This window comes from Ammospiza nelsoni, chromosome 2 (assembly GCF_027579445.1).
Source record: "Ammospiza nelsoni isolate bAmmNel1 chromosome 2, bAmmNel1.pri, whole genome shotgun sequence".
Classification (NCBI taxonomy): domain Eukaryota; kingdom Metazoa; phylum Chordata; class Aves; order Passeriformes; family Passerellidae; genus Ammospiza; species Ammospiza nelsoni.
In genome coordinates, this window is record NC_080634.1 from 40,650,134 (window position 1) to 40,676,797 (window position 26,664).

At 40.6% G+C, this 26,664-nt stretch overlaps 2 protein-coding genes across 3 annotated transcripts; both read left to right on the plus strand.

The window, feature by feature from the left end:
- The first annotated feature begins 46 nt into the window (after positions 1-46).
- C2H11orf54 (chromosome 2 C11orf54 homolog) lies at positions 47-11,794 on the plus strand. 2 transcript variants are annotated; one of them, XM_059466232.1, is made up of 9 exons: positions 47-183; positions 2,765-2,887; positions 4,994-5,092; positions 6,014-6,087; positions 6,649-6,750; positions 7,746-7,922; positions 8,648-8,797; positions 9,373-9,489; positions 11,523-11,794. In XM_059466232.1, the coding sequence occupies exons 2-9, from the start codon at positions 2,830-2,832 to the stop codon at positions 11,694-11,696; spliced, it is 951 nt and encodes a 316-aa protein (XP_059322215.1). In that variant the 5' UTR covers positions 47-183; positions 2,765-2,829; the 3' UTR covers positions 11,697-11,794. The 2 variants fall into 2 exon arrangements, with proteins under 2 accessions (XP_059322215.1, XP_059322216.1); XM_059466233.1 differs by having other exon boundaries at positions 145-165.
- A 460-nt stretch (positions 11,795-12,254) lies between these two features.
- MED17 (mediator complex subunit 17) lies at positions 12,255-24,977 on the plus strand. The gene is made up of 12 exons (XM_059466764.1): positions 12,255-12,518; positions 12,815-12,981; positions 13,391-13,610; positions 14,971-15,107; positions 15,206-15,290; positions 16,485-16,637; positions 17,415-17,545; positions 18,582-18,766; positions 19,265-19,402; positions 20,387-20,504; positions 21,721-21,880; positions 23,843-24,977. Exons 1-12 carry the CDS (start codon positions 12,287-12,289, stop codon positions 24,046-24,048), a joined length of 1,932 nt encoding a protein of 643 aa, XP_059322747.1. The 5' UTR covers positions 12,255-12,286; the 3' UTR covers positions 24,049-24,977.
- Positions 24,978-26,664: the final 1,687 nt, after the last annotated feature.

Sequence of the window (26,664 nt, forward strand, 5' to 3'; positions counted from 1 at the left end):
CGGGCCGACGGGAAGGAGGGGCAGGAGGATGGCGCCATGCTGGGAGTGGCAGCGGGGCGGCCGAGCCCGGGGGCGGGGCCGAACGGGGCCGAGCCCTGCCTAGCCGTGCCAGTCCCGGCGGCAGTGCCAGTCCCGGCGGCAGTGCCAGTCCCGGCGGCAGTGCCAGTCCCGGCGGCAGGGCAGGTAGGTGCGGTGGCGCGGCGGCGGCGCTCGGTGCGTGGCAGAGATCAGGCAGGTCCCGGCTTGCCGCGGCTTCCCGCCCGGTGAGAGGCTCCCGTCCCGTCCCTGCTGTGCTGCTTGTCCTTCCCCCGGCTCCTCCGAGCTGGCAGCTCCAGCCTGAACAGCCCCTTCCTTCCCCCGCAGCTATGCCAAGCGTGCCGCCGCCTTTGGCGCTCCCTCGCTGCCGTACTCTCCGCTGCCCCTGCCTGCCGGGACGCTCTCTGTCCCACGGAGCCCAGCCTCGCCTGTTGCTACTCTGCAGTGACCTGCCCCTTCCCCAAATCCCAGCCGCTCAAACAGTTGCCTCTGCTGCCCCGCAGCCCTCCTCTGTCCCGTACGGGATCTCCTCGCACCGCCACAGGCGAAAAATACGGCTCCTGCATCTGTGGATGTCTTGCTCTTCTCGTGTCATCGCTAAATTTCTCTCTCACAACTGCCATCTTCAATTTTTTCCACGAATATTTCTTCCCCCACCACCCCCTCCCCGACTCATGTCTAGCCTGCCTATAACCTCTCCTTTTTGGCTGTAACTCTCCAAGCTAATTTCAATTCAGGTTTTGACAATAGACACCCCACACACATAATGAATCTAATGTTTCACGTTTCATCTGCCTTCTCCTGGCACCTGGCTACTCTCTCTGATGTTTTCTTCCCACTTCAGAAGTAGACTTTTAAGTCTTTACATACTTGTTGCCTCCATTCTAGTTGCATCATCCCACATCTATAATAATTTTATCATCCCTTTATATTTTGTGTTCTTTCTTTGAAATTCTTCTTAGCAATTCAGTGTCATTGCACCCCTCCATGATGGATCTTAATTGTGTGCTGTTGTCCCAGGTTCTCTCTGTCCCACACTACACAATTCACTCCTCTGTGAATATTTGCAGTGGTGGGCCACAGATTTACTCTTTTGTGTCTTTCCTGGTAAGAACTACTGTCTATCAATCAGATTTGGTACATCAAATTTTTCCACAATCTTTCTCTCCTTTTGTGATTGGAGGGAGCTAACTTATTTGAATACTGTACAAGTCTTGTCTCTGCCTTTTGCACAACAGCAGTTCTAGCTTGTCTTCTCAGACTGTTTCAGGACAACCAATGTGTTGAGTGCTGGCACAGCCTCCTCCTGGGTGTGGCAAAAGGTTCTTGAGGGGATGAGGATCATCTAAAACAATGCTCCCAAAGCCACGTTGTCACTTTCTCACTTTCTGCCTGTGGCTAATTACTCCCTTTCTTGGTGCACACTAGAAGTCTTGTGGTATGATTCACTCCACCTGACATGAGGCTTCTACCAGAGGCACCAAGTCCAGCCTGCTGTTTTCTCCTCCAGAGCCAGGGGAGGGATGAAATCAACTGTGGAGACAGATAAGACCAACTAAGATGAGAATTACTATACACAGGTTGCAGTCTTTCTTCCCTTCTCTATTGCTTGCCACCCCCAGTAATTTGGGGTGGCTGAGCACTAAGCTGAAAGATTTCGGTTAAGTGACTGCTACAATCTCCCCACACTTCTAATTTCTTTTTTTTTTTTCCTGCTGGTTTGGTTTTCTTTTTTCCTTTACGCAGACTCAAGAGGCTAAGGACAGTTACATTTTTTGACAGTCATAAAAGAGGATTTTTTAAAAACAGATGCTAGAACTCTACATAAGCAGCTGTCTCACACCATAGTCCTTCCTAACAAAGACTCAGTCAGATCTAGGAATGTAGTTAGGATTTCCCGTTTTCCTTCTTCCACCTGAGATCTGGGTAAATGGGACCCATTTTATGTTTTATTGCTGTGTGTAGCAAGTATGTGCCTAAGGAGTTAATGATTGCTGCAGCTGATTTTTAGGTAGTGTACAATCAGTTGTTTCTGCCCTGACCCAGTGCCTTGCCCTTCTAGCTGGCTTTGCTTTTGCATGGCTGACTGAAGTACACTTCATTTCTGAAGTGGCTCTTAAACTCATGTTCAAAACTTTTTGTTACAGTACATACTTTTTTTTTTACATACTTTTTGTATGTGTACAGAGGCTGATACTGCAGAACTTGCTGGAGTTGATTTCTATTTTGCTGCTAGCCTGTTCCTCTCTGGAAGGGGAAACACTTGCCCAGAAATTAATTTGAGACCATGTCACAGCTCGGGTTGAAAGTCCACTATTGCCAGTGCTGGAAAAGTAAACATTAAATTTGGGAAGACCTTAGGAGGCAGCTGATATGCTCAGAAAAGCTCAGGTTCCTTTCAAAACTTTTCTGGGACTCCAGGCTTACAAAGACACTCAAATCTCCTGATCACTTCATCTGCATTCAGTGTAGGATATGTTTTCCCTACACCCAGCTGTCAGCTTGAGGACCAATATGTGTACTGCTCTGAGCCAGCTGTAGGGCTGACAGACTCATCTTCTCCCAAAATGCATAAGAAATTCAACATCAGTATTGAAGCTGTCAGTCTCTCCTGTGATGCCAGAACTACAGTTCTGTGTTTTCTATGTATTCTAGAGTGAAATTGAAAAACAATTAACGTGTTGAAAGGAGCATGTTTAAATTGTTAAACTATTATGTTTGTTGGCAGACCAGTCCCTCTGCAGTGTGCTGTACTGTAACTTGTTGCCTGAAGAAATCAGCAGCCATCAGGAAATGGCCAAAGTTGAAAGGTTTGCTTTCCATGTCCCAAGTCTGGAGGAGCTTGCTGGGGGTAAGTAATGCAACATGTGACTTTATACAAACTTGTAATGTACTCTTCAAACTTATCTTAAAGCTCATACCAAAGTCTTTCTACAGCTAGTACATGCAGAATTCCTGCTTTTAGCACACTGAGAAGTGAAGAACAGCACTATTTCTCTATATGTGATGATTTTCTTAGAGCAAACAATGATTCCTCCCCAAGCCCCTATGATATTTAAACATACAGATGGTCTCTCAATTCCTTTAAAACTGCTAAATATGCAGATTTGTGTGCAGGTCATGAAAGTTTGACCACTACACACCAAACTGCTTTACAAATACAGAATCATCTGCCCTCCTCTACCCTCCAGTATTTCTTTCTTTTTCAGGACTGCTCAAAACATAGCTGACAAGATGCTGTGTGTCATGCCAGATCCTCTTGTTTGAACCTAGTTGGCTCCTCCTTTGGTCTTAGACAATGTCTTAGAACAGGGCTGCAGGAAACATCTTCTGTAGTTTACTTCTTTCTAAAGCCTTTGCAAGATGTGCTGGGAATAACAGAATGGCTGAGGTTGGAAGGGACTTCTGGGTTCAGCCCAGTTGCTTATGAGTTTCTTTTCTTGCCCTAGTAGGAAGAAATTATTCCTTCTGTCAGCCTCTCCCCTGCAGCAGAAATACTAAAGGGTTTTTTTGCCTTTCAGATTGATCCTCAAGTTCAGTGTCTGCCACTTTCCTGAATCTGTGTCAGTGTGACATTTCCATGTATTGAGAATGTGTGGTCCCAGCAGTGCCCTGGGTGGTTCCCAGTGCTTTTCTCACCCAGTCAGATGGAGGCAGTAGGCCAGGGCTGCTGCAGAGAGCACCACATATTTGCAGTAGAACAGCTTGAAGGAGTATCAGAAAAATTTCATCACAAAACAGAATTTTCCTTTTTTTTCCTGATCTGTCCTGAGGATCTCCTGTAAGCTGGGAATTGTGTTGCTGTTCAGGTTTTGGGTATAATTTGAGGAGTGCCCTTTTACTGTCCTTGTCCATATGCCAGAAGGTACTGAGATGTATTTAGAAATGTACCAAGTACCAGCTACTACTTTTGGTCAAGAGCTTGGTAAATCTGATCTTAAGAAGTATGATATGGCTGAAATCCTAACTGGAGGAAACAAAGGCACAGGAAAGTCTTTGTAAATAAGGAACCACCTGATTTAAAGACTGGATGTTCTTTTCTTTAGTTTGAGACACCTGTCAAAGCAGGCCCCCAGGCATGAAAGAACCTGGACCTTTCAACATAGTATTTGAAGTAGTGTATGTGAAGACACTACTTCACATACACTACTAAAGGTTTGGAGCTAAAAAATTACACTACCCACACTAAAGGTTTGGAAGCTGTTTCCAAACAATGCACTCAGATAATCCTCCCTGTTGATTGAGTGACTTTGCAAGTTCTGAGCCTAAAAAAACTTGTCCTTGATATGAAGTAAACCAAAAATTTTAAATTTGGTTCATTATCACTAACACCATTCATTATCTGTCTTGCTGTGACAGTGACACTTGCCAGAAAATCTCCACAAGAGCATAAACATGATAGGCAGTATCCCATGGCGGTAGAAATTTCCAGACAGCAGAGACGGTTTGAGATTATAATCAAGCTATTGCAACCTGTCTGGTTAATGTATGTAGAGAACTGATTGTTGCTTCAGCTAAATCTTGCTTCCTCCTTTGCTCTTGCATCATATTTGACTGTGATTGTAATTGTCTGCTCTTGGAAGCAAACCCCCTGCTGAATGAGATTGAAGTTTAGCCATGTGACTTCACACTGTGCTGCTCCTAGTGCTCCTTGGAGCAGTCAGTCAGTGTATTTCAATGAAAATGGTTTTTAAATTCTTAAAATTAATTAATGTGGCAAACAATTATCTGCACAAACTTCTGCTCCTCTCTGAAGCTATGTGACAAGTGTAGTAGTGTTGTAGTAATGTAACAAGTGCCTGCAGACATTTAAATCAATGGAGTAACTTAGGGTAAGCATAAATAATGTATCTTGCAGAAATAAAGCCCAAACAGATACACTTATTGTTGTTAGAAACATGTCAGACTCTTGGTAATTTTTCATTGTCAATAATTTTGCCATTATTCTTTATTGCAGTTTTGCAGAAAGGGCTTAAAGAGAACTTTGCTGATGTTCAAGTCTCTGTTGTAGACTGTCCTGATCTGACTAAGGAACCCTTCAACTTTCCTGCTAAAGGTAACCTAGCATTCCTGTCTTTCACTAAGACTTCTCCAGTTTTTTTGGCATGATCCTTCTTAGTTTTGATACTTTAAAGATGTTTTTCAGGTAAAGCATATGCATGAGAGGAGAGCTACATTTCATTTCTGGATTAGTTTCCTAGTTGATGTATGAACAAGGACAAGTCATTACTAAGTACTTGTGATATTTTTCTTTTCTTAACCTATAATTGCATACATACTTATTTCATAAGCTTGATTTAGTGTACTGAAAAGGTTTTGAATTCATTGTTATCTTTCAGATGGAGAAATTTTTTAGAACCATGGTAATCACTATCTGAAGCTAAGGAGTTGTACTTTCATTAATTTTTAAATTGCTGGCATTCATGTATGTCAGTAAAGTGAACCTGTCTTATTCTGAATGGGATTCATCTTGTTTTACATTAGCTGTCTGGAAGACAGACATGTCATCTGTGCTACTCATCTGAGTTCCCTCTGGCATCAATGTGAAAGAAACACCTCCAGGAGTTTATTCATCCCTTCTTAAAATACATATCCAAATAAGTGGGATGAATTGTCCTGAGATAGCTTTCAGCTTTGCTAAAATTTTGCAAGTGGAATCCCAGTAGAGTTCTACTGTGTGGTGAGGGCATTACTGGAGAACTGGCAAATGGAAGGTGTTGTCCACTCTGGGAAATTTTTTTATGCTTAGAGAATGTTATTTTACAACATGTTGTGCAGCATTAAATCCTACTGTGAATAATCTTAGGCCTTGGACTTCTCGATAGTTCAACACTTTATCTTAGCATGCTAGAGAAATAGTGTTCTCAAAGGTTTGAGAAGTTTGAGGAACCAGGTCTTTGGTGGGTTAGGATGCATGCTTATTGAAGATCATTGGGAAAAAAAGATTTTACCAAGCTAACTGGCTGTATTTTTCCAGGAATCTGTGGAAAGCCTAGGATAGCAGATGTGGGAGGTGTTCCTTACCTCATACCTCTTGTACAGAAAGAAAAAGTGAGTTTTTCTCTGTAGCTGTGGGGTTTAATACATTTGTCAAAAGAAAAGCAATAAACAAAACTAAGGACTAAGAGATACTAGGATCTAGATACTAGAATTCTACACTTGTGAAACACACTTTTAGTGTTTAATGAGACTGATTCTGATGTGTGTTGTATGTCACAAAATCTAATAAGAACAGTAATTCAGTCTTGGAATAAAATAAGCAGGGAATATACAGGTAGAATCTATCTTTTAGCAAACAAATGGACATCTACCAAATTTGTTATTACTAAGCATTCTGTTCAGAAGCCATGTTCAACCTATCAAAATTTTAATGAGGGTGAGTGTTGTGAATTAAATGCCTCCAGGACTGCAGTGCACAGACTGACAATTGCAGATCAGAGCACCCCACCAAAATCATAGAATGGTTTGGGTTGGAAGAGACCTTAGAGATAGTCTAGTTTCAACCCCTCCTGCAGTGAGCAAGGATGCCACCTATTAGGTCAGGTTGCTCAGGGCCCCATCCAGCCCAGCTTTGGACACTTCCAGAGGTGGATGTATTGTTTTCTTTTGCAGGTTTATGACCTAAATACAGTCGCAAAGGACATAGAGCTGCCTGGAGCTTTCATTCTTGGAGCTGGAGCTGCTTCATCCAAAGTTCTTGGAATAAATGCTGAGGTCAGTATGTAAGAGTGATGGTTGTCAATGAATTCATGGAAGTATCATAACAGTAGAGCAGTATCATGCTGGGTATTCCCTATTTACAACAATGCATTAAATAAACACTTTCACGCCACAAACACATAAACACATTAGAAGGAATTGAGATGAGGGGCATCCACTGAGGTGCATACTTCTTAGATAATAAAGATTAATTTTTAACTTGTAATTCTTCAGGAAGCATGCGGTTACCTTGAAGCACGAAAGAAACATGGTTTTTGAAACTGATTGACAAAGACCTGACCACAGGTTTTAATTCCAAGATTTAGAAATATTCCTCAAACTTCCTGGTAAATGCCTTAGAGATACTCCCTGTCTTTTGCCCTCTTGGATGACTTTGTTTCACTGTTGTGAATTTTAAAGACACCACATAGAAAGTTATGAACTGCAGGAGGGGTAGGAGACAAAAACTATTGCCTATGGAGACCTTGGTTAATTACAGATTTTTTCAGGCATAAACCTTTGGTCTTACTGTCTCTTTTAGATGGATTTATTGGCAGATGAGATAGTCCATATGAACATTAAATTTGGGCCACTGTAATAGTGGTTGTTACTGTACACTGAGAGCGTATTACATAGAATTCCAATACTTGCATGCAGACTATAGATATTTTTTCTTTTTTTTTTTTCTTTTTTTTTTCTTTTTTTTTTTCTTTTTTTTTTTCTTTTTTTTTTTTTCTTTTTTTTTAACACTAGCATTCATCTTTATATTACATTAAGTTTAATTGTTCAGAAAAAGTAGACCTGTTTTCTGGACCTTTCAATTACATTACTATATTAGTGCATTTTTCTTACCAGTACAGACCTCATCCTGAGAGACAGAGCTGTGTGATGAAGAGGATTTTTTAGTGGGATCATGGTCCAAAGCTTAAATCACATTTATGTGAGTTCAGCTCACTTGGCAGATTCTTACATGTTCTTATTGACTTATTCTTATATATTCTTTTTCCCAGTTTATCCCTATTGTTCAAACTAAGAGTGAAAAAAAGCCTGCTGTAAATGGGAGCTACATTGCTCAGATAAATCCTGCAGATAAAGGGTGCCTGCTTGAGAAGTACAGCAGTAAATACACTGATTGTGAGTTTGGACTGTTGGCCAACCTTTATGCCAGCGAGGGCCAACCTGGTAAGGTGTGTACTTCCATCTAAGGTGACTTTGCAGTGCTTTGTGACTGACTGGAAACTCATGGTTCTCTTATCAGCATTCTGTGATAATAGTAAAGTAGTAATCCCACAAGAGAAACATGCAAAAATAAGGAACTGATGCCAATGACTGAGGGGAAGAATTAGTGGAGACAGAGGCACTTGAATTTTTGAGGGATAGGTATTAGTTTACAAAAATTTTCCCATCATAAATCATTCATCCAAATCCAATCCAAACTAGCAGTGACTTAAGGTAATGGTGCAATTACTTGTGTAAATAATACATGGGCACTTAGGTAGTTTTTTGCACAAGTGCTTCTCCTGACACAGGCAGCACTAAGAGGTGCTGGCATAACAGCTGAAAATCCGAGTGCTGCATGGAAACTGAACAGCCTTCTCTGTTACCCAGCGTTTCTTTCTGATAGAGTGGAAGCCAGCTGGTGGAGAGAAGGGAGTTGCTCAAGTCACTGTCTCATACATAGGTAAATCTCTTGCTGCCCAGCTCCCTTTACAGGCAAAGCTAGCATTGAACTAACTAAGGAAAAGAGAGCTGGTCACAAACTGGAAAGATGCAGCAGCACTTGCATGGAAGCTTATCCTTTCAAAAAGTGATCTTGGGTTATCAGCTTGGGAGAATTTAAGAACAGCTTTCACAGACCTTTTCAGACTATTGCAGCAGGAGGTGGCAGTAACAAACTGACTTTATCTTCCAGGTCATTGAAGTGAAAGCCAATGGAAGAACTGGGGAGCTTAACTTTGTGACCTGTCTGAGACAAACTTTAGAGAAACACTATGGAGAAAAGCCAGTTGGGATGGGTGGTACGTTTATCATTCAGAAGGGGAAAGCAAAGATTCATATTATGGTATGTTGTTCTCCATGCATGTAACTTCCTTTGACCTCCTGAAAACAGAAGTATAAATCAGGGTGTAACATCTTAGTTCCTTCACTTTATATTTTTAAATGTATGCATAAGCTATTAGGATGGGCACGGTACTAAAGTCAGGAGTTGACATTACAAAATCAGTGTTACAAAACTAGTAATTCTGTTTTAGTTGGCATTAAGGCCATCATCTTTTGAAATCTGTGTGCAGCTAAAGAACTGGAGAACTATTGTAAAATGAATTGAAATGAAATACGTGAACTCAGAGGATACTTATAAGAAGCATTAAAGTTTTTAAAAAATAACTGAGCTTCTAAAATGTACCAGGAGGTGGAGCATCCTCACTTCAGTAGTTCTCCCACTACCTGTGCAATAAAAGACATAAGATTCCAGTTGCTTCTTCTGGAAGAAACAGAGTGATGGACACTGTGAGCTTCTTTCAGTCATTTAGGAAAATGAACAGAATAGTGGGGAGGGAAAAAGTAAAGTTGCTAGAGAAAAGGTATCCTGATGCAAGTGTCTTCCTTTTACTTAAAAAGCTTTTATTTTTGCTCTAGCCTCCAGAATTTTCTTCTTGTCCCCTGAATACTGATGAGGATGTGAATAACTGGCTCAAATTCTTTGAAATGAAGGCCCCACTGATTTGTCAGCCAGTAATAGTTTCCAGAGATCCGGTGAGTCTCTTATTTTCCTTTCTAAGTACAGACTGAGGCCTGTAATGAATTTTGTCTTGGATGTGATTTTCCTTTCAAGAATGGGAGTGTGTATATATATATATATATATATAGTGTTCAGCTCTTCCAGAGCTCAGAAAATGATTGAGAAGCTTCTTATTTCTGTGAACTGTTTGAATTGTTTGAATTGAGGATAGGTCAATCTGTTCTGAAACCTATAGTGGTTGTTCCTAGTGGATTAATTTCATGGTTCTGTTGCATGTTGCAAGTGTTTGCATCCCAAACCCAACAGTACGGTTTACATTCACTGCTGGCCACACTGGGAGAAATGTCAAGAGCATGGAGGGTGGTTCAGCCACCTGTTTATGTAGTTCACTTTCATAACAACTCCCTCTGCTAATGCTGTGTCAAAAGACATGAAGCATGTGTCCTGTTGCTGATGTAAATTAAAGTCTGCAAAGCCTCATGCTGGAAACTTACCTAGCATCTTTCACAAGCACCAAGTTCAACAGCAAATAATTCAGGATAAGCACCAATCTGGTTTAAAAAACCATTAAGGTGTTCATAATTAGGAAAACTATTTGTTTAAAAGTAACCAGAAAACCCTAGATGAAAATGGCTATTTTATAGATAACAATGCTGTCATAAGTAATATTAAAATGTTTTTTCCCAGAGGTAAGTGGGACATACTGTAGGCTTAAATATGTTGAAGGGTGTGATTTTGTTGTGTCATTATGTGGCAGCCTTTGGCCTAAGGCTAAACTGTATCTTCCCATAATCCACTGAGGCATCCTTTGAAAGCATCCATCAGCAGTTGCTCCATTCAGAATCAATGCAATTCGTGTGCTGGATGCCTCTGGGTTTCTCCTGTCTGCATCCATTGCAAGCTCAACAGCACTTGGCTAGGCCTGTGGTTGTGGAAATGTTTGAGTGTCACTACAAGAAGACCAGGACACCATGGCATTCCAATGCCATAGCACTATGGCATTGGAATGCGATGGTCCACCTACCCTATCCCCTTGCAGCCCAGGAAACTAATCATGTCCTGGGCTATGTCAAACTAGGTGTGGCCAGGTCAAGCAAGGGGATCCTTTCCCTCATGAGACCCCAGCTGGAGTGCTACATGTAGCTTTGGGGCCTGTTAGAGCAGGGCCCAAGGAGGGCCATGAAAATGAGCCGAGGGCTAGAGTACCTCTTCCTTTGAAGAGAGACTGGGAGCTGACATTGTTCAGCCTGGAGAAGAAAAGGCTCTGCAAAGATCTTATTGCAGCCTTCCAGTACTTAAAGGAGGCTTTTAGGAAAGATAGAGTGAAACTTTTTACCAGGACATGTAGCAACAAAAGAAGAGGCAAGGATTTTAAATTGAAACAAAACAGATTTAGATTGGACATGTGGAAAAAATTTTTAGGCTAAGTGTGGAGAGACAGTGGAACAGGTTGCCCAGAGATGCAGATGCCCCATCCTGGAAGTGTTCAAGGCCAGGTTAGATGGGGCTTTGAGCAAGCTGGTTGAATGGAAGATGTCCCAGCCCATGACAGGATGGTTAGAATAGATCATCTGTAAAGGTCTCTTTGAACCCAACCCATTCTAAGATAGATAAAACTGGTTGTGTTGATCTCATGGTTTAGGATGTTAGTTGCTATTTTATTCATTTTTCTTCCCGTATTCATCTAAACTGGCTCTCAGTATTGCAGTAGAGACAGTCCCTTTATCACATGGGCCTGTGGCAATTCAGTGCAAGGGTGTTTGATTTCCAGTAGGGGTTCTTTGGTGTGACTGCATTATTTAATGCCAGTGGAAAGAAAGGTAGGGGGAAAAAGGGGTTAAAAAGGACATCTCAGTCAGGTTAACACCGAAAGCTGGGGGCTGTCAGGGTTTCTAAATTCTTTTGTCTTACTGGTTTCACAAGTGTCTTGCAAGTTTTCACTGCTTAACGTTGGAGATGTGTGGAAATGCGTGTCAGGATAGACTATCCCATGACTTAAATGCTGTTCCCATGAGCGCGTTGGTGACGGGTTTCTGTGCGGTGCCAGGGCTTTGATCTGCGCGTGGAGCACACGCACTGTTTCAGCCACCACGGGGAAGGAGGGCACTACCATCAGGACACCAGCCCGGACAGCGTGCAGTACCTGGGCTACTTCCAGCCCGCCGAGGTGCTCTTCCGCATCGACCGGCCCCAGGAGACGCATCCCGTCGGGAGAGACTGAGCCCCGGCCGATTGCATCTTCCTCAAGTACAAACGCTGATTTTTGTAACGCTTTCAATTATCACTGATCAGATTTAAGAATAAATATGAGAATAGTCAGCTGCCGCCTTCTTAATTGTGTCAAAGGGCAGAACTTGGTGTATGTGTTTCATTGGAGTTAGGACCGAATTTAAACGGTAATTTAATGGCAATGTTACTGTATGTTTTCCTTTTGTTTGGTTGAGCTTCCTGAGTGGCCACAGCAGACCATGGGGAACTAGAGGTGAAGTTATGTTTAGAACGGGACATGAAACCAACTTCTGGTCAAAAATAAGGCCGGAGAAGCAAACTACAGCAGCTCCGAGCTCCGGCGCCCGGCACCGTCCCCTCACTGCGCTGGCCCCGCCCCCTCCCGAGTGTCTCCGGAGGCAGCCGAGCCCACTCGGCTCTGGCCCCGCCTCCTTCCGAGTTCACTCCGAAAATGGCCGAGCCCCCTCGGCACCGATCCCGCTCCCTCGCGACCGCCTCCGGAAATGGCCGAGCCCGCCCGGCGCTGGCCCCGCCCCCTGCAGGGCCCGCCCCCTACCGTGTGCGGGCGGGGGTCGCTCCAAGATGGCGGGCGTGCCGGCCGTGCGCATCAGCATCGAGTCGGCGTGCGAGAAGCAGGTGCAGGAGGTGGGGCTGGATGGCAGCGAGACCTACCTCCAGCCGCTCTCCATGTCCCAGAACCTGGCGCGCCTCGCGCAGCGCATCGACTTCAGCCAGGGCTCCGGCTCGGAGGAGGACGAGCCGGGCTCGGCGGGCCGGCCCTGGGCCGAGGCGGGCGAGACGGAGGATGAGGAAGGTGAGAAGGGCCGGGAGCCCGAGCCCTCCCGCCGGGATGCGGCTGCTGGAGGCCCGCCGCGCTGAGGCAGTGCCGGCCTGCGACTCCGCGGGAGGTTGGGCCTGGCCTGCCTTTCCCCCGGGGCTGGACACAGTGTTCGTGACCCAGCCCCAGTAAATTGGAGAGGGAAAGACAATACGACATCAAATCTATTGTTGTCATTTCATGCCGTTATGATCTCCCTGTGGTTCAAAAATCAGCTTTACACGTACCTTTTTAATGCCCTTTGGTTTTCCTTCCTTTTGTTTTATTTTTAGGGTTGGTAAAGTTCCAGCCATCCCTCTGGCCTTGGGATTCAGTGAGGAACAACTTAAGAAGTGCCTTGACCGAGATGTGTGTGTTGTATGACGTTCTTAGCATTGTGAAGGATAAGAAGTTCATGACTCTAGATCCTGTCGGGCAGGATCCCCTTCCTCCAAAACAAGTATGTTGTACCTAGTTGAGCGCTTTGTGTGGCTTGTTGCTGAAGATATTATTCCTGTGGACTTTTCTTTTTCACGTGTGATCAGTACAATATCTATCAAAATGTTCCTTTTGATGTGTTAGTGCAGTGCTTTGAGGGTCAGAGTAAGGCTGGAGATGGGAGTTGAGATCAGTTTCAGAAGCCTCTTTGCTGAATCTTTAAGTCAAAATGCTACTTCCAACTGTATAATGGTGGTATGAAAGTAATTCTGAATGAATTACTGGACATCCAGCAAAAACAACATATCAGTCACTGTCAGTTAGTTTCCACTAATAATAAATAAATATTAATTAAAATTATATAATAATAATAATCATCATCATCTTTCATGAATAAAGTGCAAGTATCTTGTTGTTGTTTTTGGTACTAGAATCCTCAGTTTCTACAGCTGATTTCAAAAAAGAAGTCATTAGCTGGAGCAGCTCAAATCCTGTTGAAAGGTGCAGAAAGATTATCCAAATCAGTTGCTGAAAATCAGGAAAATAAGCGACAAAGAGACTTCAACTCTGAACTGCTAAGACTGAGACAACACTGGAAGCTGAGAAAAGTGGGAGATAAAATTCTTGGTGATCTGAGCTACAGAAGTGCAGGTAAACAGTAGGATCTTTTTTCACAAGAAGGGATATTTTATGAAGTTGTCTTTTTGTAACTGGAAAAAGAGATGGAATATATCTTAATAAATTATTTCAATGTTAATTTATTTATGAGACAGGTTTATAAAGGGAGAACTCTTGTTTTAGTATCAGCAAAAATATCTTGGCATCTTCAATCCAGAAAGTGATTTTAAAAGCTAACTGTAGTATTTTACTAAGAATTTGTTCAGGAAAACAATGCTGCATTTGCCATGTAGTTGATCAGTTGACAGGCAGACTTTGTAAATCCTTGGCTTTTATCTATGTTTAGTGTGTAAAGCATTAAAAAAAACAGTGAAGAGTTGGTTACTTTTTTTTTTTAATCAAAGATTAGAAAATCCTAGAATATCTCGAGTTAGAAGAGACCCAAAAGGCTTATGATGTCTCACTCCCTGCTCCCCAGAATTCACACCAGGTAAAACAAAACCATATGACTAAAGAGTGATGTTGAAGGTGGATTATTGTACCTGTTATTCCTACAGTTGAGAAGTGATGCTGAGGATATGCCTTAATTCGTGGATTACATTTAAAGGGGTGAGCAGCCCAGGGTTCTAGAGGCCATTATGGAGTGACAAAGTGAATACAGATCACACAGAACTTAGGATGTAGGTACAAAGCAGGCATCAGAACCAAATGTGTTGTGTTCCTGTTGGCATTGGTGAGGGAGGGGGAGGACAAATTGAGATTTGTTCATGAAAAAGCTGTAGATGTACCCCCGGCTATGTATTGTTTCTAGTTGATTTGCCCTGAACTAGGTGAACTGTGTCCTGGATGAAAAAGATGTACAACTAGGACAGATATGGATATCTGCTTTTATCAGTCCCTTAATGACTGCCTATGAAGTTACCTTTTACAGTCAGAGCAGGGTCACAGTTTTAAGATTTCTAGGAAAACATCATCACAATTCCTTTAAATCAATAAGGATGTTGTACCTTTACCTACCTGCTTGCAAAACTTCACACATTTACTTTATGTCTTTTTTCAACCGAATATCTTTTCCTTTTTTCTCCTTCCTTGCACCTAATGACTCAATTTCAAAAAACTCTCAACTTCCTCCCATAATTATTGAATACTGTGTGTTAACTTACTGTAAAATATTACACATTGCACAGTGGAGGATTGACATGCTGGTACAGTGGCATAAGCTTTCTTATTTACCTGAGTTTTTTTAAGAAGTCATTAAGAAATGTGACTCAAGTGCAGATCTGAAGATTTGGAGACTCAGAATTACATATTCTTCCAAAACAGAAATATGAGCTTTTTATTTGCAGAAGGTGCTCAATATTTAATGTGTATGTCTTTGTCCTTTTTTCCTCAGGCTCCCTTTTTCTTCATCATGGCACATTTGAGGTGATAAAGAACACTGACATTGACCTGGATAAAAAAATACCTGAGGATTACTGTCCTTTGGATGTTCAAATTCCAAGTGATTTAGAGGGATCAGCATACATCAAGGTTTGTCAGAAAAACCTTAATAAACTAGTGGAGTTTTGTTTTAGAATTGTATGCTTGCAACAGAGAACAAACATTAAATACTGCTCCCTCTTGCCTAGGTTTCTATTCAAAAACAAGCACCAGACATTGGTGACCTCGGGACAGTCAATCTCTTTAAAAGACCCTTGCCAAAATCAAAACCAGGTACAGTTCATATGTTGTTTTAGGAATATGCTCTCAAGGAATGAGTTTGCATATGATGGTTGTTTGAAAATTTCAGCATATAGCTGGGAAGAAGAGTGAATAAGATTTCCCTTATTTAAACTGAAATGTTCTGTTTGGGTGCTGCTTGGGCTTTGGAAGTTATGCTTTCAAAGCATGCTCCTTCAGTTTTTCATATGTGTTTATTCAGTTCTGAAACAGAATTATTAGGGTTGTATTTTGAGTATTCTGGAGCCCCTTTTGGTAGACATTAAAAGTTTGAGCCCATAACTGAAATCAAACCAAGGTGTTGTGTTTCAGTGAGTTACATCCCATTAATTCAGCTGAACTAGTGATTGTTCACTCTTCACTCTCCCCATAATGCATCATTTGTGTCTGTTGCTCAAATGTTTTATCTGGATCTGAAACTCTGCTGGTGGTCTGTGTGTTAATTACCAACAGCTCACCTGGCAGTGATAGTACATTGGTTCATTTAATATGTGCCAGTATGGGAAGTTGTAAACTTTTGGGTTAAAAAGCCATCCTTTACTCTGTAAAGTTAGAAATAAACTGGCAGGATTTTATTTCACAGTTGTCTGATACAGATGCTGGTGCTGTCCTGAACATAGAGTGCTGTACTATGAGGTGTTTCATATGGTATTGAGGGTACATTATGCAGCTTGTGTGCTTACTCACTCCAGAATCTCCCAAGAATTTTGGGTCTCTAAACACTGTGAAAGCACATATGTGCACTGAACATTACTGGGTAGTTCATCATAGAGTGAATTTAATGAAGCTGGAAATATCATTGAAAGTAAACTAAAACTTAAGGAACAGAAGTTCATAAAGAGAGGCCTTCACAAAAGCAATGGGAATGTAATACACTGTTCCATAAGGGTGTTGCACTTCACAATATACATGTACAATATGTGCAATATAACGTGTAAAATTGAATCAAAATTAGTTTTAGTTTTACTCTCAAGTGCTTGCTTAACTGAGATAAAATTCTGATAATACTCAATTTGGGTATAAGACACTGACTGAGATAAAATTCTGATAATACTCAATTTGGGTATAAGACACTGACTGCTTTATCTTAGTGGTTACACCTGGCTACTGCATAATATTTGGCATCTGAACAAAAAGGTGGCTTCTCTTTGCTCTTCCCTCCTGCAAACATTGATTTATACTTTTCAGGTTCTGCACACTGGCAGACAAAGTTGGAGACTGCACAGAATGTTCTTCTATGTAAAGAAATTTTTGCCCAGCTGTCACGAGAAGCTGTTCAAATTAAATCACAGATTCCTCACATTGTAGTGAAAAATCAGATAATTTCCCAGCCTTTCCCAGGTAGGAAGCTTTTTAAGATGCTTAGCCTACAATTGTTTCCTTAAATACTGATTGATGCCACCTTTTTTAACGCTCTGTCCTTACAAAAGAAAAAATAAACTCCTTGATTTTCAAAGGTTTTGAAAAACAGAATTTCAGCTAATTCACAGTAGTTTCTAATGTACTCTGTTTTCCTTTGTGGTTGTTTTTTGTCAGCAGCACTTAAAACTGTCAGATGTAATGCCATGTGCATGTGGCAGTTTGGAGCTGAGCATAAGTCATTGCTCCTGGATTGCATGTAAGAAGAAATTTAAGACTTGAGTTTATGAGTCCTCAAAAGACTAAAAACCTAAAAGCCTCTTCAGTGAGGATAATTAAACAGCATAAAGGTGGCTCACAGTCAGTGGTGAATCCTCTGTTCTTACAAGGGCTACACAACCCTTTGTATCATGCAAAGAATATGTTTCTGGATTGCTTAAAATGTGTCTGATAGTTAATCACTCCTTCTTTGAGAAAGGAATGGGGTCCTGGGGACTTCTTTTTGTGTGGGATTGAGTCATAGAAATTGATGTGGAATGCATCTGGTGAGTTCACAGTTGTCAACACTTCAGTGAATATCAAGTTTTACTTGCCTTTGGTGCTGTGCTCTCCACCATCATTCTTTGATTTTTCTCTGATACAGTGAATACTTGTTGTTAAACTACTCAGTATAAAACATGAAGAAGTTCTCAGTAGCAATCTTGAAAATTGTCAGTGCTCACTTTTTAAAATCTTTTTTTTCCCATCTGCTTTGTACAGGTTTGCAGCTGTCTATTTCTCTGTGTCACTCTTCCAATGATAAAAAGTCACAAAAGGCTGCTTCAGAAAAACAGAATCCAGAGGATCATCTCTATGTTCTGGAACATAATTTGCATCAACTTATCAGAGAGGTACTGCATATATGGCTGAAGAGTTTTGGGGCTTTGGTTCAGCCTTCTGCCCAGTGTGTGGCCCTGGTATAACAGCCAAGTGCCACTAGAGGCCAGTCCTTCTCCATCCATTTGTGGAAGGCAGCCTGCTGCTTGGGTTTCCATAGGTGTGGGTGGTTTGGGAGTTCCAGTTAATGCTTTCTTGGCATGCTGGTTCTTTACTTAGCCTCAGACCTGGCTGCTCACTTCAGAAAAGCCATATGAAGCTTTTCCAGTAGAGTTCATCAGTTCTGCCCTTTTTTGTGTCTGATAATGCTTACCAAGCCCTGTCAGTGAGCATCTGGTCAGCCATACCCTCATGAAGGAACAATCAATTGCCGTAATAGCTTTGTTTATTTGAATGTCCACTTCTCTGCTTCAGCATCTTGGATTCTTGAATAATCTAGCAGAAGCTGGGGTACGAGGTTGAGGTTATCTCTCTTCAGGAAAGAAGCCCAGTTTTGCATCTCTAAACCATGGAAACCATGTTCCAGAGAGTGTTCACCTCTTTAGAGCATGGCTCTGCAACTCATGCAGTCATGTGGAACAGTCCAGTGTTTTAAGCACTGATTAGGGTTCATGAAGCTTTTGTTCAGTGCCCACCCTTCCTGTGAATTTCCTTTACTTTGGACATACTGCTAAAACTTTCTGTACTTCAATTTTTTTTGTCTGAAATACTTCCTTTATTTTTAAGTGACCATTCTTTCTGTCTCCATAGATGTATATAAGGAAGACTTATTAGTTGGAACTACTGGCATTGTACCAAATTTTTTCTAGCTAGCACTTTTTTTTTCTAATTACTTTCTATAAGGTTTGAAAGACACATAAATTGAGGAAGCAAAGTATGAAGAACTGTCTTTAAAATGCTGTCAGGCTGAAAAAGTTAAAAAGTTCCACTTTTTGAAAGCATGTACACTCGAAAAACCTGATGTAAAGCAACATATTGTAGGATACATAATATTTCTTGCAGATACATTATTTGGTGCCTTCCTTTTATAACATCTGTTGGTTGTTGCAGTGTCACAAGCAAACCCTGAGCTCGACAGTGATGCCACATCCAGCTAGTGCACCTTTTGGCCATAAGAGGATGAGACTTGCAGGGCCCCAGGCTTTTGATAAAAATGAAATCAGTTCTTTACAGTCGAATGAAGGACTTCTGGAAAAGATCATAAAACAGGCAAAGCATATATTTTTGAGACGAAGGTGGGTCACAAGATACTCTTGTTACAGTAACATAGAATACAATTGTCTATTTTAAGTGTTTTTAAAACTAGCTGCTGTTTCTTTCATGGTTAATACGGTCTTTTTTTGTAAGTACTAAGAACCAAACATTATGAAAAAATATGAGAAAACAACATTCAGCTAGTAAAAAGAAAAAATACTAGATTTCTTTGAGATCTTTGTGACACTTGCAACATAAGCTGCTGATAATTGTCCCTACTTATCTCAAAGTGCATAAATCCTTTTTAGTATTCTTAGCAGTGCAGTAGCTAATACTGAGTAATACCACTTCAATTGTGCTGCAGAATGTATGAGAAATGTACAGAATAAACTGTACTTCATTAGCACCAGAACAGTGCTGAAATGGAATTTTGATCCACATGTTTCTGTTAAATCTAATAACCTCCTTGCTTCCTGAAAGCAAGATAACAGCACAAACTGCCTGGATTACTGTGTGTGGAATATGGCTTTATCTTCTAGAACTGCTCGAACCATTGACAGTCTGGCGAGTCGGATTGAGGATCCTCAGATTCAGGCTCACTGGTCCAATATCAATGATGTTTATGAATCCAGTGTTAAAGTTCTAATAACTTCTCAAGGATATGAGCAGATATGCAAGTAAGTATGAGAGTGCATGTCCTTTTAGTTGTAAAGGCATTAAGCAAAGGCAGCACGTATTTACATTGTGCTTTAAAAGTTTAGATTCTCTTCGGACAGACAAGTAGGAGTCTGTTATTTGTGTGTATTTGTTTTTCTGACTTCACTGTAGGATGAACAGTCACCTTAAGAAAATGTCACCCACTTTACCCTTTAATGAAGATATCTTTAGTACATCTTTAATTAGTACAGTTTTCTCTCAAAGAAGAAATTTAAGATAAGAGTGGACACTTGGTGGTGGCGGGGTTGGGGAATTGCCTTTGGATAGAGATGACAGAATACAAAGTATCATTTGATGGTGCTGCGTTCTAAACTTCCAGTCCGGTCATCGAAAGCTAATCTGCTCAGTCCTGGCTTGGTTGCATATGTACTAAAATGTGCAACTCCTGTAATTCATGCAATAATTATGCATGTTGTTACTGAAATATGAGATTTGATGTTCCAGAAATAAATGCTTGCAGACTGACCAGCAGTGAATTCATTACTGCATCAACAGTGTTTTCTTAGAGCAGTGCGCTCTGGCTGTGACTGCAGTATGGGGCAACCTGCTGTGGGGCAAATGACTATTGGTGCATTTCCAGTCTTTATCCCAGAGTACATAAGCTGCCCAGGTTTTGTCTGTAGCATAGAACACACCATTTTCCCCTGCACAACTGGCAGGAAACTTGGGTGTGGGACAGGCAGGGAGCTGTGAAGCTTCCGTGACCTGAACAAATGGTAGGCCAGGTCTGGGAGCATGCCACAGAATATGTCACCTGCCTTATAGAGGCAGCTGTTGTGGTAACTGATGAAACTGGAATATTTGGAGTTGCTGTCCCATTCTGTAGGCTTTGCATCTGTCTTAGGAATTCTTGTCAATGATTGGGTGGGATTCTGTGTTCTTAGTTTCCTGTTTTCTTAAGTGTTTTAATGCTTTTTGAATAAATATGGATCTTGTCTTCAAAGATCCATTCAACTACAGCTGAACATTGGAGTTGAACAAATCAGAGTTGTGCATAGAGATGGAAGAGTTATTACATTGTCTCATCAAGAGCAAGAACTGCAGGATTTCCTTTTATCTCAGGTAGACTCACGTATGTTATACTTCCCTTTCTCGTGATGTTTGGGAAACAGAAAGAAGTTAGAATCTAGTTTTCATCTATGTAGAAAATATTTAAAAGTTCAAATTAAGATAGTGGAGAAGGGAAGCTGGATGACTGAATTTTCACTATGTTTGTGTAGAGTCTTTAGCAACTGTTACTAAAATATATTGCCATTTTTTACTAGGGTGAGTAGTCATAGTAATTTTTCCCTCCAATTTAAAATGCATTTCTTTATGCTGCTCATTATGGGAGAAGCAAGTCGGTGGTAATCATAGCAGACAATGAAGTATTCTATATATGAAACTTACTGTAGCTAAGTTTTTAATGAACCCACAATTACTGTCATTTCAACATTGTCTGTTAATGCTCACTTTACATCTGTTGTTACTAAATCAGCTGATACTTGAATGAACTCTTGTTTTCTTAATTGCTTAGAGCAACCTGCTGGTTTTATTCAGAAGTAACAATCTCCCCACTATGCATTATAAATAGTCAAATACAGGTCTTTAATAACAGTGGTTGGCCTGTTGCAGTTACATAAAACTCCATGACACAGAAATCAAGTTGAAACAGATTCTGCTGAGGTCGTGTCTTTTTGCTCAAGTGTTGTCAGACTTGTTCACAGAAAACTGCTGAATGGTGCTGGATACTTCCTTGTTAGAAGGGTTAAGTCATGATACAGGAAAACAGTAGCATTTAAACTCCTAAGCTGTTAGAACTCAGTGCTTACACTTGAGCATTAATGGAGATAATCATGCATGTGAGGACCTCAGCTTTTTTTTCTGAATTTTTTCTGCTAATACTTTCTCTTATTTTTATATATTTTACAGCAGAAGTCTTGTTTCTGTTGAAATAGAGGATTGTTTGCAAACTAATTTTCTGAGACCTAAATAAAGATTTTTGTAAATTGATAGCATCATTTAAAGCATCATTTAATAATTTAAATTTAAATATAAGAGCATATACCAATGAAAAATTCATTTAACTGCATAATAGAGTGGTCTTCTTTTCTGTGGAGGAACTAGTCTAAATCCAAATAACACAAAAATATTAAAAAAAGTTCTCTGAAAGTAGAGAACTTAAAATTACTTTTATAAGTAATTATTGTACAGAAAACAGACTTTCTAAACTACATAAGCAATTCTTTCTATGGTCTGCAAATATTGAACAGTAAACAAACCTATTGTTATGTTGCAGATGTCACAGCACCAAGTACATGCAGTTCAGCAGCTTGCAAAAGTTATGGGCTGGCATGTGCTGAGTTTCAGTAACCACGTTGGTCTGGGGCCAGTGGAGAGCATTGGCAATGCATCAGCAATAACTGTAGCATCACCAAATGGAGACTATGCCATTTCAGGTATGTTCCCTCATGCAAACAGAACTCAGATCTTTCTGAGAGCATGTATGTTTGTAGAATATTTTGCTATAAATTGACAATATGCTTTAAAAGTCTACAGACTATCTGTTTTGTGTATGGAATTGACATCTAAATAGAATAGAATCAACACCTTGCCCAGGAAGCCACTTAATATAAACCTGATTTAATTTACATAGGCTTGAAAATATTTCTTACAGTCACTGTGGAAAATTATATGTATTATATGAATACATTATTTCAATATATTATTTTGATAAATATTATGTAAATATTTGTTTATATAATATATGATTATAGATAATTAGTTATATGTATTATTATTAGCATAGAAAAAAGCGATTATAGAAACCATCAGGATCCTGAGAGAAGGGAACAAGATAAACAACAGAATCACAACTCCAAACTTAGGGAGAACAGTTTGGTCTCTTTAGGAATCTTTTTGAAAGAGTCCTACGGGATATGATCCTATGGGATGGAAAGAAGAGGGGTCCAGGAGTGCTGTTATTATTGTTTTCAGGGGTCACCTCTTTCAAGCTCAAGTATGGTTATTCCTAATGTTCAGGAAGTTGTGCAAAGGTGACAGAAGACCTGTATGTATGGACAAGGAGCCCGTGGCAGAACTCATGACATAGGAAGGAAGCTCCAAGAGATTATCCCTCCCAGGACAACTACTTATATAGAGAGACTATCCAAGCATGCATTGATAACGATAGGAAAGCTAAGGATAGGACAGGAATGTGGTGAGGGATGTACAGGGCAGCAAGAAGAGCTTCAACAGGTATGTCAGCAGCAAAGGAAGGATTAGGGAAAATGTGGGACTGCTGTTAAATAGAGAGAGTACCTGGTGGCACAGGACATGGAGGAGGCCAAGGTACTCAGTACCGTCTTTACTTTGGTCTGAAGATTGGCCTTCAGAAATGGATCTGTGAGACTCATGGGAAATTTTGGAACAAAGATTCAGCCTCAGTAGTGGAAGACCAGGTTAGAGAACGTTTGAACAGACTTAGACATATACAAGTTCATGGGACCAGGTGGGATATATATCCATGACTGCTGAGGGTGTTGATTGATGTCACTGCAAGGCCACTCTTGATCCTAAAAGGCCAGGCTCAGGAAGGGCTCCTGAGGACTGAAAGAAGGCAGATGTTGCATCCTGTGTTCAAGAAGGAAAATGTGGGGACCTGCAGTCTGATCAGTCTCATTGCAATTACTGGGAAGATGAGTTGGAAAAAAATAGTCTCAGAAGAATTCTCCAAACATACTGTGGAGAACATGGTGATGAGGAGTAGTTGGCATCAATTTGTGAAAGAGAAATTATGTTCAATCAGCCTGATAGTTATCTCTTTATAGAAGGTTAGCTTGATAGATGGGGGAAAAGCTAGGTGGTACCTCTCTAACTGTTCATTTAAAAAACCAACACACACCCGTCCCCAGCATGAAAACACAGAACCCATCCAAGCCAGTGAAGCACCACCACCCCTCCATTAGTCTCACAGAATTTTGTGATTAAAATTAACTGCCTAATGACTTAGATCCTGTATCTTTGAGAGAAATCCACTAGAAACAATATGTTTTTCAATAGAATAGTGGGGAATACATCCAAAGAAAGAATGAGCAATGAAGCCTTTGCCCTTCCTGGCATCACTGGGGAAAAAGAAATGCATTTGTTAGGTGAATATTTTGGGGTTTATTAAAAGTTTCTCTGTCTTGAGCTAACCAAGAACCTGCAGTGCGAAAGCAACAAAATCATAGAGAAGTGGGAGATGAGAGAGAAAATCCAGAGAAAAAGCTTTGAGAAAGAAAGGAAGAGAATTTCCCTTGTTTGCTTTCAGCATATTTGTAATTGAGTAGGAGTAAAGGATAGAATACAGCAGGAAGAATATTCAGTATGAGGAATGCCTCCAGTGTAAAAGTGCTCATTGAGATCTCCTTTCCCCACAGTCCGTAATGGCCCGGAAAGCGGCAGCAAAGTCATGGTTCAGTTCCCACGGAGCCAGTGCAAGGATCTCCCCAAGGGCGACGTCCTGCAGGACAGCAAGTGGAATCATCTCCGGGGGCCGTTCAAGGAGGTGCAGTGGAACAAAATGGAAGGGCGGAACTTTGTGTATAAGATGGAACTCCTCATGGCTGCCCTAACTCCTTGCTAGTGAAGCGTCAGCCTCTCTCTGAGGGCTTTGAGGTGTCTCTGTGCAATGATAACTGCCAGTGCAGCAAAGGGAAATGGGAGCTATGGGCCAATACAAGAAAGCAAAATCAAATTTGTTTCCTGTACAGAAATAACCATTTTGGTATTTGTAATAAAACCTTTTTTGGTGGCATATAAAATACATACAATTTTTTGTAAAAGTTCCTTTCAGCTGTATCTTTGAAATTTGCTCTGTCCAGAGTGACATAGTAATTTTTTTGTTTATAAAACAAAATTTGGCAGTCCTTGAGTTGATGCATTCTTGAGTTGGAATTTTTGTACATTGATGGGGATTCTGGGTGACTCCTTTCTTTTTGAGAAATATGTTTACTTAACAGTTTCATTTGAGAGTGTTACAAAGTCACTGCCTGTAGCAAAGTCTTTCCTCTCTGATAGCCTGTGTCACGTTGACTACTTGCTTGTTTTTTGAACTTGTTTTTTACAAGAATATAGAGGAAAGGGCCTTACTTGGCTGGCAAAGTTCTGACAATTTTAGTTTGTGGGTGACTTGTGACTTAGTGACTGTAATAGAAGGACGTAACTCTCATGCAGTGAACCTCCACACTTGAGCATCTGGGTCTTCCTTCTGCATTCTCCATGATTGGTTATTATCCAGGGAAATAATAATATCTTCCCGAATATCAGCTCTCTTGAGTTCTTTCAAAACAAAAAAGTCACTTTTTTATAGTTTTGGTTGTAATTTTAGCCTTCTTGAAACATAGTATGGTGTTCAACAAAGCTTTCATTTTGTTTGGTACTTAAGTGCTAAGGGTCTTTTTTGCAACTGTGTAAACTGGTTCATATTCATGTCTGTATTGTCTTATGAAGTGTCTGTCTATATGTATATATATGAAATTCTTGCACATAAACATGATCAAATTGAGCATCACACTTCCATGGTGACAGTTGTTATTTTGTTGTATTTTCAAGTATAAAGCATAATCATAGGAAAATAAGCAGCAAGCTCTTGCTCAGCAGGTATCCAAAGCAGTTCTTGTACTTACATTGGTGTTGGCCAGCATGGAGCATCTTGTTCCAGTTCCTGTAAGAACTTCCTTCTGTGTGACTGAACTAAGAGAGAGAAAGGGTCTTTCTTTCAGGTGCTCATGTGTTACCCAAGACAACTGATGAAAATTAAAAGCCCAAGTTGAAAATAAGTCTCTTGATCTTGAAGCCCTGTGATGCCAGGTCCTGTGTTGCTGTGCCAGCAGACATTGTGTGATTACAGGCAGAGGGGGAGTTGTTTCTTGGTGAACAGTTCAGCCAACATGTGTTCATGCATCTGACTAGATGAGGCTGTTCTGACTCCTGCTAACACAACAAATCTCTTATAAATAATTAGAAGATGAGTCCATGAAACTTGGACATGTCTTTATACTTTATTGTTCTTAACCTAAATTGACAGGTCTGCATGTAGCAATAGCCTTTTCATCAAGTTCTTAGTTACCAAGTAATCAGATCACTGTGGAACTATTACAATCTCGTGGTTGCAGGACTTCTCTCCTGAAAATGACATCTCCTGTGTCGCAGAATAGCAAGCTCTGCATGTTAGCATGAAAACACTTGTCAAGACTTCTAGGTCTAGCTGAAAAAAATAATAATAACATCAAAAAAAAGAGTTATTAGAGATCTGGAGAGTCAGTGTTTTGGTGTTGAATACACAGGGATTCCTGACTTTATTGGAAAACAGACTGATTAGACATCTAACAGAGAGATAGCCTTGAAACTTGGTAGTGCATCTTTGAATATGAAATGATGACATTAGTGAATTATTAAGACCTTTTCAATTGATTACCAAAGCAATTTGGTGAACTTGGACATCTCTTTAATTCAAGTTTAAAAGTAAAATGCCTTAATCCCTTTGATCATCTAGAATGCTCTAAATATTAAATTTGCTGCTGTTCTGTAGGGAGTTTACAAGTACAGTAAGAACAGCTGTTAGTTTCTGAATTTCTACTGTAACAACCTTCCATAAAACTTTAAATGCTCCAGAGTAGCAAGAAGCTGCTACAGCTTAGCCTCACATTCTGTACCTCAAATATTGACCTTAATAATGCATAGTGGCAAACAGCATTTTCAGGAAAATGTGAGTATTTTTTAAGTAACGTTACCTGTGTAGAGTAAGCATGTTAAATTGTGGGTAAAAATTTTGTGTGAGGAATTGTCTATAAAAAAAGCTATATACAGATTAACTGTACTGGATGTTCTCTCTGAATACTGAGTCCCTGCTATTCATATGGGATATTACTGCCTAAAAGTGAGGTTGGCACCAGGTTTAATGGCCAAGGATTGAGTGCCTGAAGTTGCAGTGACTTCAGCCAAGCTGGAAGACGTAGAAAAACTGTGCTGGTTGTAAACTTCTTTTGTTGTAGTACATTTTAAACTGAAGAATTTTAAGTGTTCATTTCCTACTTTCCTTCCAGCTTTCAAACATTGTGGTTTAAATGTGCGTGTGACCTCTGCAGTCACAGCAATGCACTGGAATGGGCATTCATGTCTGGATATGTTTGCTGACTTCCTCTGGCAATTGCAGTGTTCAGGTCAGTGTTAGCAGGTAATAGTGGTTTTATGTGTAAGC